This window comes from Ostrinia nubilalis, chromosome 7, assembly GCF_963855985.1.
Source record: "Ostrinia nubilalis chromosome 7, ilOstNubi1.1, whole genome shotgun sequence".
Lineage (NCBI taxonomy): Eukaryota > Metazoa > Arthropoda > Insecta > Lepidoptera > Crambidae > Ostrinia > Ostrinia nubilalis.
In genome coordinates, this window is record NC_087094.1 from 15,211,588 (window position 1) to 15,228,691 (window position 17,104).

General features: G+C 34.3%; 1 protein-coding gene across 2 annotated transcripts in view; it reads left to right on the forward strand.

The window, feature by feature from the left end:
- The window catches only part of LOC135073392 (mucin-2-like), a 133,030-nt gene extending 130,644 nt beyond the window's left edge, over positions 1–2,386 (forward strand). For both annotated transcript variants that reach the window (XM_063967555.1, XM_063967557.1), the window contains one exon: positions 83–2,386. In XM_063967555.1, the coding sequence (XP_063823625.1) occupies positions 83–172 (90 nt within the window). In that variant the 3' untranslated portion in view covers positions 173–2,386. The remainder of the gene's footprint in view (positions 1–82) is intronic.
- The last annotated feature ends 14,718 nt before the right edge of the window (positions 2,387–17,104 follow it).

Consider the following 17,104-nt stretch of genomic DNA (forward strand, 5'->3'; position numbering starts at 1 on the left):
CAAATGAACATTTCCTTTGCCCATACAATTACCACAACTTTTTTTTTTACCATTTATAACAACTTTTATTTTAATTTTCCAGGGCGCGGCGCAGACGGTGCAGAACGTCATTCGGGCCGGGCAGCGCGCGGCGACGGACGTCTACGTTAGCGGGTCGGGCGGCTCCGGATAGATTCATAGATGAAGCGATGAAAATGGCGAAACAAAATGTTTTAGATAAAAACTATTAATGCAAGGATCCAAAATATAGTCGTGCGGCACAAAAAGTTAAGGTTTTGTCCTAAAGAGTAAGGATTTCCACTGTAGAATGTTTTTTTTAAATTGCCAAAATAGCACTAAGCTAAAGTCGGGAGCCCATAAATCTCAAAGTTGGATTTTTAGCGAGCTTCTAATCTACTCAAGATTGCAACATTAGAAAATAAATAGTCACATTACTAGTTGTAAACTTGATCCAATTAATGACAAACAAATACAACATTAACCAAGTTTTGTAGACTTGCATTACACATAAAAGGACAATGTTTGTTTCGTGAAATTTTCATCGCAAAATAGATTTATTGGATTCGAAAACTTTTACGAAAGTGTCATAGTACGCACTATGTGTTGAGTGCTCAAATGTAAATATAGTTGCTTGTACATTGTAATTAGGCAAGCCTCTGGCAGGCCAGATGTTTGGGACTTACGTTTTTGTATTTTTGTACCTATCGATTAAGTAGAGGTAGTATCGATTTTCTTTTCTTTCTTAGGTTCTTTAAAGACATCAATATTTTTCATCATTTCAGAAAAAAGCAAATATTAAATTAATCAATAGGTACTTAATAATTTTGTTTTGCCTGGATTTTTTTAGGAAAGAAACGAGTAACTTCTTTGACCTGGTAAAATAATAACTTATTACATAATATTTCTGTTTGCTTAGTATTAAAATATAAGCAGTTACCTACATTATTTATTAAATTAACTGCTACTTAATATATTTTGTATAAAATAGTCGTATTATGTATATAATAATGAATAATTATGTATCAAAATAAGATGCAATATTTAGTTTTAAGTCCGTCTTTAATCTTAAGTCTACATGTGCCATTCACGCACGTGAGTTTCCATATCTGACTCTAATTTTACTAACTATCTATCAACATAAAAATATTTCAGAAATCATATTTTTGTTTTTAAGAGCTTTTAAACCTAAAGCCACACACTAAGGAAAAAAAGAAGTATGAGTAACATTTTTTCTGTTTTATTTTGAGTAGCTTTATGCTACGCGTTACATTGGCATTTCAAATCAAATAAAATATTTACTTAAATCTACACTTATGGGTATCTCTTTCAAAATTATCTTCTGAAATTCTTTCAGCTTTACATGCTGCCTCATATTGTACTTTAGTGTATTGAAGGCTTTAAGTTCTAACTGTTATTTTCTATAGCTCTATTTTTCGCCATGGATTATTTACCTCGCCTTGAAAAATCATGATTAGAGAAGTTACCATTTTGTCACTTTGTAGATAGGTTATTTTATATTTTTTATGTTTCTGTATTTAAAATATCTGTTTTAAATGGATTTAGTTTAGGCTTCAATTTATTTTCATTCGGTCAACGCTGCCTTTTTAATACTGACCTAAGAAAATAATATTACGTTAGTTATTTTATTTTACTTCGCATAAGTATTTATTTTTTTACATTGGACCACTATTATTTTGGACATTATGTGAGAATTTGTTATGTATTCTCATGCATTATCCTTATTATCTTTTACGCCATTATAATTGCTTTATGGCTATTATATTAAAAACTAAGACTTCTTTAGACAATCATCACTGCCTTGTCAAGTTTTTAAAACTGTTTACCCCCTTTACTAAAAAAGTTATACGTGGCTTGAACACTAGTTTAAATTGGCATTTTGTATTTATACATGACATATGCCCGTTTTTACCATCAATCCCTAATTTTTAAGTGACCCCTATGGTAGCACATAACAGGAATTTTGTTTTCATTGGGCTCACTTAAAATTTAGGGATTGACGTGGAAAAGGGGCATCAAAGACCTGTTTAAACTTACATTTTTTTATTAAAATGTCATTGTAAACGAGTGTCCAACACTCATATACTTTTTATCAGTAGGATTAATGACACAACTTAACAACATTGAAATTATGTTGTCTTTTATAATATACTTCTTTTGTAAATGTCCCAAAACCATGGCGACTATACGAACTGAATACAAGTCTGTCATGCTGGGATTTTTTATTTAAATTTAAAAATGATTTTAAGTGAACCCTGTGTAAAATAACTAAAGCTTTTCTGAAAGCTCATTAATTTAGGTTTTAAATAAATAACTGTTGCTGCGGGAAGACGATGCAATGATGCATAATAAATTAATTTATAAAACATTTAAATGTCTTTTATTCAATCCACTTACAATTAGTTAAGTAATAATATGCTACTTTTTAAACACTATTAACTTTAACTGGTACCTCAATAGTATGACGAAAAATTAACACTCTATAGATGTCTTTATTTATTTACTAGCTTTCCGCCCGCCGCGCGGCTTCGCCCGCGTGGAATTTTGTCTGTCACAGAAAATCAATATCGCGCGCGTATTTGCTCACCGTTTAGACCTACCCTGGACTACGACAAACATTTTAAAACCAAAATCAGCTCAATCGGCCCAGCCGTTCTCGAGTTTCAATCAGACTAACGAACATCAATTATTTATATAGATAGATAGATAGATTAATATTTTAGTAACAAAATATTGTAACAGTTGCACTTCATGTTTAAAAAACATGATTCTGTATTTAAAGTGAGTAAATTATACGTAATTAGTAAGTAACCCCTGAGTGAATTTCAAACGCTCTTACATTCATCTATAACTTTAGCTTCTATCTCTACACAGGCGTTTGACATTTAAATGTTTATTTTATTATTATTTTCTTTATTAAGAAAAATAACTTAATAATAAGTGTGCATGCTAATGATTATCGCACCCCTGCTACTAAGTGGTTATCAGTTGCATTTTTCAATATACAAAACGAACATCAGTGCCAAGGAACAACTGCCATTTTCGATAATAGTTATTGTGATGAAAATCGCTTGTTTATAATCGTTCCACATGATGGCTAATATATAATATCGGCTTTATCCCTGGCTATACAAAATGACTATTACAATCCTGCCTTTTATACGTCTTTGTACCTTTGATAATGTACCCTTGGTGACTGATTGGTGATAACCATTGAGGTAATTTATACAAATTATAGAACACTACACTACTTAGGTAGGTATGATCCATACAATATCAGCGATTTAGTTGCTTGCCAGCTTTAGACGTGTTATTAAAGTTAAAACCGTTTTCTTCCTTTCTTGAAATAACGTGAAATATATTTGTGCTGTGACTGTGACAAAATGCTGTGATGTGAAATAAGATGTTGCATGCATAAACTCAAGGAATACGGCAAAGTGCCAAGGAATAACTTCCCATCGAATAATAATAAGAGTCCTGGATGGCTCAAACTTGGAGTGAAAATGTGGCTGTGTTCCTCAGTCGATGGAACACATGATGTCGCGCCCCGCGCGCCCAATCAACTGCACGCGGGTAGATTCAATGTATACTACCGACAACACCACTCCTGAAGCGGTGCTCCGGGCTGACACTGTATAGGTCTGTTGTGGACACAACAAGAAGAAGAATAATTTGATGTCTTAAAATTCTATGCAATCACCATATTTGTCAGACGCTATAATATCTACATCTCACCAACGATACAGCGCTGTGTCAACTGCATAAACAATTTGGTTTGACTTTTTAAAATGGAGTACGACTTTTGTGTACCGTCCTCTAGTTCACATTTGACATAGTAAACAGGTGTTCCGATTAGTTTTTTTTTTTTTTTTTTTTAGTGGGATCTAGGTAGGTAAACGACATTTATTTTATATTTTTTTTTACTTTGGTTTGTCTGACAATACCGATTCTTAATTGTACTCAGAATCAAGCACATATTGGTTGCAATGTCGAGAAATAGATGATTATGGGCACGCTGTACTTCTATACTACCTTAATGAGTGCCGTATGCACGATTCACTGGCTCACCATCACACTGCTGACGTCTAGCATATCTACTTCTAATTTAACAGAGATCAGTTGACAACCTATCACTTGTGCCCGTGATACAGTACTGTAGGTTGTTACCTTGTAAATATTTTCAATGGAAGTCACAACCATTTTTTTTTTTTTTTTTTATAATAGATAATCTAGGCTACGTTAAATTTAATGGTTACCACATAAGTCTTCATCAATCGTAATCATCACATCACAATTTCAAAAAGAAAACCGAGACCAACACAATTTGTCAAAAAAAAACAACACAAATCAAACAGCTGTTTGTACCTACTGTGTGTGACGGTTCATAGCTAGTCTCTGACAATTCACAACTTGCCTGGTTTTTTTTTTTTTTTTACTGATACAATACTTGTCTTATTATTTTTTTGTTTTTTTTTTGACGGGAAATCATCTTAATATCATGAAAGTTTAAAATATTATCTTGTCTAGGGTCATGTCAGTTCGTTGGAGTAGGTACTTTGCAATAAATTATGATAAATTTTTTGTCTACTAACCTTAAATAGATATAAGTAGGTACTTACTAATATTTGATGTTTGTATAGATTTAGTTTTAAGACCTTTTTAAACGCTTAGTGTGCAAATAATTAAATGAATATGAATAAGTAATTTCAAATTGGCAATGTGAGCGCTTAGGATTTATCTGTAAGCTCACTTGCATTTAAAGTAATTAAATAAATCTATATACTTTACTATGATAAATCTATCATTTTCAGCCACCATAATAAACCTATATTATGGTGCAATTATTTCATGAAACTCAAACACACAACGATAGCAGGAGGATAGATATACTTTAAGACCACTTATGAATTTCACAACTTTCCTTTTTGAATACTTTCTACGTGACAATAAATTATTATCTTGTCTCGTGTCGTTGTATGGAACTCTTTAATAACAGACTGATACTTTGTACTAAAACTCTTTAATAATACACTGATACTTGATTTAATAACACACTGATACTTGGTGTTATTAATAAATCTCCGAGTTCATTAATTATCACTAAATACTTAATTTCAGTATGGGCGGGAATCGAACACGCACCCTCACACGTACCTACGTGAAATTGGTGTTAAAATGAAGTTTGTTTATAATTCCATATTAGCAATTCACTACTTGCTTTATTTATTATTTAAGATTATATACCCAATCAGATTGTCATAATTTCTTAACAATACACTATCTTGTCTCGTTTTATAGGTAGCATTGATGTAAACAGGAGGTAACCTACTAGTATTACGTATTTTTCATTGTAGTAAAACAATTTAATTCGTTCAGGAATACGATCATTGTAATAATATAAATTATTTAGTTCGATAAGGAATAATGATCAAAACGAGTCTCAGTGGCATTGCAAATTACAGTTTAAATAGGTACCCTTCAACTGGCAGGCAGACATATTCTGTCTGCGTCAGTTTGGCTCAAATGATCTTAGATGATTTAGTTTTAACAAGACTAATTACTTGATAATAACAAGTGACTTTTGGTAAGTAACGAGTTTGCTAATCAACGTAACATCTGTGACTCATGCGTACGCGCAACATAATCAAAATCAATATTACTATGGGTTGGAGGTTTGGTATTGTTTGTAAAATTAAATATTAATTGACTTGACGTTGATAATAATAATGATTTTGATAAATAATAATCGGCAAATAGACTGTGAATGTACATTCTGTAAGTGTAAGGATTGTAGCTACCTCCCTTTTCTTTTATTTTATTTATTGGGTATATAATCATTAAAATTATTAATTACTCACTTTTATCCTTGTCGCCATTGTGATGTCTTAAATAAAACACTGGGATATGTTCACTGTGTAAGCTAGTGCAAGCACTGACGTCCGTCCCGTGTGGCGGCCCGACTACGACTGACCCCCCACCGCGCCGTACTAGTCAGTGTTGCCATAGCGCACACACTTTATTTGTGTAGTAGTACACCACAATAAGTTTAAAAAAAGATGGTGAATTTCTTATTTGTTATTTATAAATTATTAATATTTGATTAAAATGTTCAATCCAATCTACCTACTATATTATTACTAATGGATATTAAATCAACAGTTCATTAACTGAATTGCTTAAGATTTTATGTTGAAATCCAAAAAATATACATTACTTGCTGTAGAACTTCAATCATATTTATTTTAACCTATTGGTTAAAACTGAAACCAAAATTTTTTAGCCATTATTTCTCTTAGGATATGGACTACCTCAAAAACAACTTATTATGGTGGAGTGAGTACATTATTAAGTAGCCAATTAATAACTTTAAACTACTCCTCAATTTTTTTTTCACCTCACTTTGATGGTAAAACTTTGACAAGATTAGTGAAACAAAAAATTTTTTGTGGTAATCTATAGTTTCTAAAAATAGAATGCTTATTACATTATTAAGTATTAATATCATCAAATTATCCCACTTGTTTGTTTCAAATCGTTCTTATAATTACGACGTTGCTTAAAAATATAATTAGAAACATGATTATCGTTAAATAATAAGAAAATATATTAAGTTTTAGTTTTAAACCTAATTGAAATGTTGAATGGAATAGAGTCATCAATTAATTATTTGTTATTTATACAGTTAAAAAACAAGTTTTTGGTGCCAAACAGTCTACAACTATTTTTAAAACTGTTAATTGATTTAAAATTGCCGTTGCAGTATTGTTAAAAGCCTCATTAATAGGGCGACTATTTCAAAGTAAGTTGGTAGGTAAGACTTTTTTATTCGAATGCTCTTTGGCGTTAATTAAGCTCGATTACTTAGCTGAAGGATTAGCAAGGGCACATAGTAGGTACATACGTAGAACTGACGGTCGATGGGACCGCAAGGTTCCAGAGTAGAGGCCACGTAACGAAACGTGAAGCGTGAGACGACCCCATAAAGGTAGCAGGACCGTGCTGGATGCCCCCTACCAACCGGTCATCATAAAATCAAAATCAAAAATTAACTTTATTTGTATAGACTAATTATATTAGTACTTACCAATCGTCAAATGCTCTTAAGGAGCCTATACATGTCTCATTATTTTTTTGCCTTATCAGCGAAACGAGACAAACATTTGGCAAGTGCTGAGAAGAAGCACCGCAACAAACTCAGTCACCACTGTCTGCCGGTTTCATTATGGTCACGTTAAGCAGTTGACGCTTTATGGCGATGATGAATGATGAATGATGAAGATGAACCACTGTCCGTTTCATGATTACCGCTGCTCTATATGAATATCTATGCTTCAAAGTTTTCTCATGGTGAAGTAAAAAATTAGAGTCACAACTTTGGGTAGAGTACGTTCAGTTCTAGACAATTGTTTTTTAATCTTATTAACTACTAGCTTTTCGCCCGCGGCTTCGCCCGTGTGGAATTTTTTCTGTGACAGAAAAACTTTATCGCGCGCGTCCCTGTTCCAAAAACCGGGATAAAAACTTTTCTATGTCATTTCCCGGGACTCAAACTATCTCTATGCCAAACATCTAAATCGGTTCAGTGGTTTAGGCGTGAAAGCGACAGAGACAGACCGAGTTACTTTCGCATTTATAATATTAGTATACATTTTAATTTTTAATCAATTTTTAAATAGATAAGTAGTATGCAAAATCTATTTTTGTGTTGGCAACACGTCAGAAGTCTCAAGTCACCAGAGGGCACCAGACTCGTTTTTTAATTAATACACGTATGTTGAGCTAATGACATGCCAATATGTTACATTTAATCACCAGCCATTTGAATCAGTTGAGGAAATAGTTACAGCTAATGAATTACAGAGCTAGTTATACCATTGACTATCTCTACATCGACTATTTGTATGTTTGTATGTAATATTCTAAGCTTTGGGCAGGAGAGGGCAAAACCAGGGCAAACTTGAGAGTTACTAGATCCCTTGCATAAATAATCACAACACACATTCATCATCATCATCATTTCAGCCACAGGACGGCCACTGCTGAACATAGGCCTCCCCCAATGACTTCCACATCGCACTGTTGGTAGCGGCCTGCATCCAGCGCCTTCCTGCTACCTTTATACATCACTTATTTATCGGTCATTTAATCTCCACTTCAGAAGCATGATGACGCCCTTCTCATTTACCAGAGGCAATTGGAGGATTTGGTCTACACCCTAGCCCGATGGGTTGGGGAGGCCTAAATTTGCCACATTGCTACATCCCCAATACTTTTACACATTGTATAAATACATTTTGAGTCAGCGACTACAGTAACATCTACTGTAAGCTATGGGGCTATGAATGCCTTTACCAATAACCCATGCCACTATTAATCCCCAAAAAGTTTCCATGGAATGTCTAATTTATCATCAGAAGTATACAATATAGTAAGTGACTGTCATCATTCTATAATGAACCGAAACCGACGTGACTTGAGCCGCGCACAGAATCCATTTAGCCATTAGGGCATAAACTTCTGTTAACTACCCACTAATTGAACCCATACTAATACATCTCCAAGATTTAAAATGAGAATGAAGTGGAGCAATCGAAATAAATATACACGCAATCAATTGGTACTGTTAAAGTTACAGTTGGTTTAATCGGTCGTGTATGAAAAAAATATTTTATTTCTTCCAACTAGATGAAAAATGCGAAATAACCGATAGTTTTCATTAGAGATCATTAAAAATATATTGGTAGGAAAAGTTCTAATTATTTTATGTACTTTTGAAGTTATGATGAGTGATTCGATAGAATATCTATTGATTTGATTGTGGTTCGCTTAATTCTTTGAATTGAGGAGTACTTTTTTAATTATGCTGTGGATAATTAACTACCGTTTTAAGCATACACGGTCAAATTAAAGCAGAAAAACTATTTCATTGCTCTGGTCTGCCTTTGCCAGTTTCTCGCCCGCGGGCCATCACATTCGCATTTGTTATTTTTATTGCTACAGAATATTACCCCCAATGAGTTGGAACGTACACCAGTGCACAGTGTAAAGAATATGTCATCTACACAATATGTGTATTAATTGTAATTATTGTAATCAATAAAATACATTATGTCCTACTTATAAGTATTTATAAATAAGCCACGGGTATTACTATACCTATGTCTGGGGGTGGAGACCTGGTGGTCTGTAACACAAGTATTTTTTACTTACCATAGATCACCAGTCTGCATAAACAAGTTACATGTACTTAGTTTATACCTAATTGTAATCAATGTATCTACTTGTTTGTGGTGAGAAATAAATACCATTTATTTAATATTTATTTATTTGTGCTGAAAAAGTGTCAATGTAAATTGGTATTAGGTATTTTATATGGTTGGTACCTATTATCATTCGAAAACTACACAGTATATTTTGATTTTAATGTCACTGTTTGATAGCAAACTCTCAAATTAGTTCGATTAATTGATTTCGTAGCTACGAATATCTGTAAGAAAAGCTCTACAAAATGCTACTTAAATTTCGCCCAGGAATTTGCATTCAAAACTGCAGGTATTTATTTTAAATGACGTTTGCCTGACTGATATCGCTCAATGGTGACAAGACTGTGGATTTATACGACTTTTTGTGTATTCTGTGTTGGATACTGTTGTGTACTGTACAATATTAGATTATTCATATTACCAAATTAAATTTATTTATTTATACTTTATGGACCGACTATCTGGTAAAGGTGCGAAAGCGGGAAGAGTCTGGATACGGGCAGGACCGTTCATTGTGCCTGGCTCGAGGTGCCTGGACCGGTCTTTGTGGAAATTCTTGGGGGAGGTCTTTGTCCAGCAGTGGATGTCATTTGGCTGAAACCTGAGGCTGAAACGAACGAACGAACGATTTATACTTTAATGCCAAAACTGTAACATTTGGCGAACTTAATGCTATAAGGCATTCTGATCCAGTTTACCTTCAGGCTAGCAGAAAAAATAGTTTGGCAGTTTAAATTAAATTATCTAAGAGTTCCTTTTACTTTATCAAACCATAATAATAAATGCCTTCTTTTACTAGCAAAGCAGTGAAAGTTCATTAAAAAGTTCAAAAACGTAATGGACATGGCGCACAATTTTTGTTGAAGATGCCAAAAAAAACTACAAAAAATTAGAATGAATACTGTATTTTTACTTTTTTGATATCTTTAAAAATGACTGAAATATTCAAGCTCAAAGTGCGCTCTTCCGCTAGGAGCGATTTTCCGCGCGGATTTTGAAAATGTGACGTAGTAACATGAAAAGCAGCATGTAAGATATTATCTGTGTACAATGGTTAGAATGGTTAGTAGGGGAGCCGAAGCGGGGATATCGGGAGATACTAAAGAGTGGCAGACCAACATACAAGGAAATACTTTGTACCTGGTTGAGTACCTCTAAATATGAATTTTTGATATAAAACGGCATTAGTTCTTATGCCTCTCATCCAAAAAATACCTCAATTAAGCACAAATTTGAGACCGCATTCAAACTTTGAGTGACGATGGAAACTAGCCTAGATGGAGGATACATGAAATTGAACTTCTGCTTCTTCATTGATAAAGACTTATCATTTACCATACCTTATCATTTTGTATTCCATTTTCAAGTCACTTTTTTTTCGCTTACTGTTTAAAAACACAAACGTGGGTTTTTTTTAAATCTCAGGTCTTTTGAACGCACATCTGAACGATGTCTGGTTTTAATTTCTTCAGTTACTCCGTGACCATGGCGCTTGTAACAGTGCCGAAATATTGGAAACTCAAAACTAAGGTACATGGTAGCAATCCCGTCAGTAATCATAATAGGAAAATGTCTTGAAAAATAAGTAAATCGTATATTACTTTATGTAACTAATTTTATTATGTATCATACTTATAACTAAACACTTCATTCAGAAATAGAAAACGATTCCAAGGATTCCACTTTTCTTCAATAGATGATCAAGATAAAGAGGTATTTATTATAAATTGTATTTTATTTACATGGTCATAATAACATTTTCACCATTCCTCTGCACCAATTTGTGAGGTGCACCTGAAACCCCCGATAAAGCAGCTATCATAAGAATAATATTTAAAAAAAAACATACGGGTCGAATTGAGAACCTCCTCCTTTTTTTGAAGTCGGTTGAAAAAACCCTTCTGACGCAGTTAGATAATAAACTAAATGTATCCAATTTCACTCCAACTTACTGTCAACTCAACGACGCGCTTTAAAATCAAAGATTGACTTTGAATTATACCTCTTATTTTACAATACACATTGAAAACAATATGACTTGCTTGAGCTTTTTCGACTTTTTCACAAAAACAACAAATAGGCATGAAGAGATTACAAAATTTCTGCAGCGACTGACAGTTCACTTGATTTACTTTGACAGGTGACAATAAATCCATAGACATTTGCCATATGAAAGACACTTTTCCAATATTTTTGTTTGCCATGAGATTCTGGTACACCTATTATTATATACCTATCATTTAATGAAAAGATAAACTAAATTTTTTCAGCACAACGAAAATCAGCTTTGGCGCGTAGCAATGCAACGTGACAACTGCAGTTCGGACTTCTTTATGCGTCCACTACACCTACACATACAATAAAATTCGGGGTCCGTGGCCGAGTCCCCCAGTATTTGACGCACCCGTGGTGGACGCCCCCGATTTAAATAAATTTAATATCATATTTTTTTCGGCTTTTGCACTAAGTACAGTCAACGAAAAAAGTTTCACAAGCTAATTATTATACTAAACTATGCATGTTTGACGCTATTTATGCAATCTGGGAGCAAAATTTTAACCCAAAACCAGCAGTAGTAAGAAACAAAAAACTTTTGTGGGAATTATTTTCATTTCATTAGATTCATTTTTGTGTTTAATTCTACTGGCCTAATAAATATTTATTCGTTTATAAACATTTTTGTGCCTGACTGTACATTTGATTAAAAATTGCTTCAAATCGAATTTAACTGACCGGGGGCGTCGACCACGGGTGCGTCGAAAACTGGGGGACTCGGCCACGGACCCAAAATTCGAACTATCGCACATTTTTTCTTTTTAATTCTAATTCAGTAAAAAATGTTTTTGAAACCTTCATTCAAAATTCAAAAGTTATTATCATATGACAGAACTTATGACCAGACTATGTACATTGAATAAAATATTTTTCTTTTTATCATCAAGCTTAGCAGTCTAATAAGTTACTATGACACTCGAGTTAATCCACATTCAGCACCATAGCCTCCCCTTCTACAAGGCCCTCTACAAATGTCAAAACGTCACTTAACCCTTTTAGCACCAGTTCTTTTGTTTTTGAGAAGATGTACCCAAATTTTTATATCAATTAAATTATAGTCCAGTCGTTTGATACAAATTAACGTGGTTACCTGGAAAGTGTTCCGAGAGTTTTGAAAATTGGTGATTAAAATAGATTTCGCTATGCTCTCTGTTAGTCTGTTAGTTAAGTGTGATTGCCGCGCTCGTTGCGAAATTGGAAAAATGCTGCATTAGAGAAGATTTTTGATAATTACATTCTTTCCTATTTCGTCGTTACAGCCAAATTACGTCCACTGCTGGACAAAGGCAAGAGGCCTTTGGGTTTTCCATAGGTTTTTCATAATGAATAGTCCTGCGCTGCCCGCATTCAGGTTCTTCCCGCGACCTTTACCAGATCGTCGGTCCACCTAGTAGGAGGCCTGCCCACGCTACGTCTTCCAGCCCGTGATCGCCACTCAAGAAATTTTCTGCCCCAATGGCCATCGTCTCTACGAGCTATGTGTCCCGCCTACTGCCACTTGATTTTAGCAATTCTGCGTGCTATGTCGGTCACTTTGGTTCTCCTGCGGATCTCTTCATTTCTGATTCGATCACGCAGGGAAACCCCGAGCATAGCCCGCTCCATCACCCTTTGGGTGACCTTGAGCCTTCTTATGAGGCCCATAGTAGTAGTTTCCTATTTATTTCACGACTAGCTTTTGCCTGCGGCTTCACCCGCGTGAGATTTAGTGTCACATATCGGCATAAATTATAGCCTATATGTTAATCTGGTTTACAAACAATAATATTGTACAGTTTCAACAAAATCCGTTGAGTAATTTTTGCGTGAAAGAGTAACAAACCTGAGACACAGGAATCTTCCTAGTTCAGGTATCAACCCACCAACATTCTTACTTTTTGTTTTTCCTGATTGTTTGTTATCATAATAATATTATCTGTAATGTTGGCGAGAAATAAACATTACTTTACTTTATTTTAAACTTTCAGACATCCAGACATCCAAACTTTTGCATTTATAATATTAGTAGGATACAATTATGTAATGTTGAAACAAACAAGACAAAAAAAATGTATACTTCAGCAACGCGAATTTTTTTATACTTCAGCATATTTAGGACACCCGGCAGCGTGTCCTGCCATGATCAAAGAAAAAAGAACTCGCAATTTAGCAGGTAGGTACAATAATTTGACTGTTTCACAACAGCTCTAAATCTATTTAACTTACAGTACATTAAATTTATCACATTAATCAAAGCTTCTAAGCTTGTCTATGTCCCAAAAATTATAAAATGAAAAAAGTAGTTGTCAAAAACCTTTTTTAAGGCGGATTTTTTTCAATAAGGCGGGCGCGCGCGCGGCTATTAACGAGGTCACAAAATTCGGAAAGAACATAGCGAAATCTATTTATTCAGCAATTTTCGAAAATTCCGGAAAACTTTCCAAGTAAAATTAACAAATAACTGGACTATTTACTTGTTATTGAGCAGAGACACAAACTTGGTTATTTTTCCCAAAAATTTATATTTTTTTTTAGATGCATAAATGTGGCATAATAATGGTTACTTTTTTAGCGCCTAGTTTGAAATGTGATTGAACGATGACAACTAACATCAGTTGTCAGTTAGGTAAAATTTTATTTTAGTTGGAAAAAGACAAAAAGTGGTAAATGGGTTAACGTGCGGGGGCTGCAAAATCATGTTGTGACGTCACGCGCGAATTTTGGCAATTTTTGAAAATTTTAAAAGGTCCGTAAACTTCTCGAGGCTCTATCTTCCGTAATACTGGACGGATTGAGGTGAAATAAAAACTAGTGTAATGTGTGTGATCTAAACTTTAAATTAAGTCATAATTTAACTTAATATTACAACTTATGCGTGTTGTCCATTAGATCTCCAAATAAAAGCCTATAGAAACAACTAGACCTAACAAAGAACTAATTGTAGAGTTGATCTTTGGCAAAGATTTAGAAAACCATTTATCATGTATAAGTCCCAGTTGCCGGAAGAAAATTATTTATTTTTTACGGAACCGGCGACTGGGACCGCGGTCCCAGTTAATTGCGGTCCCAGTCGCCGGAAGCCTCAAAAAGACATTTTTGTATGTTTGTAAAGAATAAACTCCAAAAGTACTGAATCGATTTTAAAAATTCTATCACCGTTAGAATGATGTACATTATCTCTGAATAACACAGGCTATATTAGACCGAATTTCGCGCGGAACAAGCCGCAAGCAATAGGTAGTTTTTCTGTGTGTAATATTATTATAAAGAGCTGTGGTTTTCTGAATAAAGAAAAATAAAAATAAATAAATAAAAGTTACATAAATGAATACATTTTCAGTGTACGTTGCGCACGCGCCGCGTTCACTGCGGCCATTTATTCTGCACTTCATTTGACATCGCGAGAAATGCGACTGAAATTATAGTGATTGGCGCGAGATGTATGAGAGGTGTATGGGGGCAGCTGCAGCAGTTGCGAAATAAAATTACTGTTACTCTACTTACGAGAATGTAAAGCGCTTGTCTAAAATAAATTGTTTCCATAAATATTGACTAATGTTTAATGAGGATGAAAGTCAATTTTATAAGATTCATACTCTATGATGATCTTATAAAATCTTGTAAGTCTTGAGAAAAGGGGTCAAAATATAATTTCTGAAGATTTAAAGTTATTATTATCTAACACAACATTTTTTAAGAGTGGGTTAAACTTTAAACTAATAATTTTATCACAAAAACACAGTTTTCCAGTTATACACTACCTATTACCTGCACGCTAAAGGTATTTCAACGTATGCAATTTTAAGAAAATGAAAGAAATTCTATACGATTTAGAAAGATACTAGTGTAACTGGTAAATGAAACTATAATTTACTCTTCTAGGAGCTAAATCTCCACTATCTCAGTACCATACATAAAGTATTATCGCTATGACAAACAAAATGGGACCACAAATTCAATTATACTCAGAAAAAAGAAACAATTATCAAACTAAACGATACAGACAAAAAATATAAGCCCCATGCGGTTACATTACGTGCACCATATCCGTATTGTGGGTAATCACTATGGAAAATGCTACTTATCTCTATAATGACAAGTACGTGAAATAATAAATAATTCATTTGGGCTTTTCCTCTGATGTTTTTGTTAAAAATCGGATGCCGGATCTGTAGTTTGACCGTCAGACCGATTTCAGAACGTACGAATGGTACTCGATAGTGAATATCGATTAGGAACCTCTTGCATAATCGAATTAAAATCGATCATATGCAAGGGTTTTTACGATTGCGTGAACGGTATTAGAATTCAAATTAAGATTGATCTAGCTAGAGGCATCTCATTTCAGAAGAAGCAAGTATTCGAATCAAGTCAAGGGCAGATCTTATGATAAAGTGGCTCTACAATGGCATATAAATTGTAGGTTCAAATTGCTGTAATCTAAATTGTATTAAACGTATTAAAGAGTCCATCACAGTTTTTTGTTAAACATAATTTTGTTTGTTTCAACCGAGTGCTGTCCACTGTTGGAAAAAGGCTTTCCCTCAAGGATTTCCACAAGGACCCGTCCCACACTACCCGCATCCAGGTGCCTTTCGCGACCTTAATTATATCATCGGTCCACCAAGTGACATAAACACAATTATTTTTTACAAAATAAGTTACGTTGTGGAAATCATTGGGGGAGACCTTTGCCCAGCAGTGGACGTCAATTGGCTGAAACGAACGAAGTCATTTTAGTTAAAATATGAGAGGTAATTAGTAAAAGTATTATGTATGTTTCATGGCTCTTCGTGGTACGGGTCTAACTAGTTAGCGGTATCAATGGCGGTATCTCAATCGATCAAGCTTTGACGCAAGACGTCACTTTAAGTTAGCGCAGAGTAGAGACACTACTTCTTGGAACAATTCGTCACGACTGATACTTGAGCCACGAATTAACTAACTAGTCGTTCCCAAACTTTTTAACAGCAGACCCCATAAAGAAAAGCTTTAAACCATCCCCTTATAACCCCTTATCACTATTTAAAAATTTCGTATTTTTATTTATTATTTATACTTTTGCACATAAAACTTTACAGCGGCGGACTTAATGCCAGGTGGCATTCTCGGCCATTTTTCGTATTAACCTGACCTTAGTTTCAGTCAAATCACGTCCACTGCTGGACAAAGGCCTCTCCCCCAAGGATTTCTACCACGACCGGTCCTGCGTTGCGAGTATTCAGGTACTTCCAGCAAACTTCAGCATATCATCTCGGTCCACCTAGTGAAAGGCCTGTCATACTACGACCTTCACAACTCATGACAATCCGAAAACCTTTTGGGGTCTGGGTTATCTAACTATTTGCTCATAATACAAGTAGGTAATACAACAGGTACTTGTTTACTATTTTGTTGCTAGAACTCCTGAGAAAAGTATGTTCATAGACCCCAAGTGTGTATACCTAGTCTGGTCGTAAGTTCTGTCACATGATCATAACTTTTGAATTTTGAATGAGGGTTTCAAAAATATTTATTGAATTAGAATTTAGAATATTTAACGAAATTAAAAATGTGCACTGTTTTGAATTTTATTTGTTTTTAAATATGTAGTGGACGCATTTAAGACCGAACAGCAGTTGTCACGCTGCATTGGTGCGGTTACGCGCCAAAGTAGATTTTCGATGTGCTGAAAAAATTGAATTAAATATCAATTTTACGTTTATAGTTTCATCAAACGATATAATGAAGTTTTAAGTGTAGAAGACACAAAACAAAAGTAATTGGCCTTGCACGGTTAGGACTCCAGC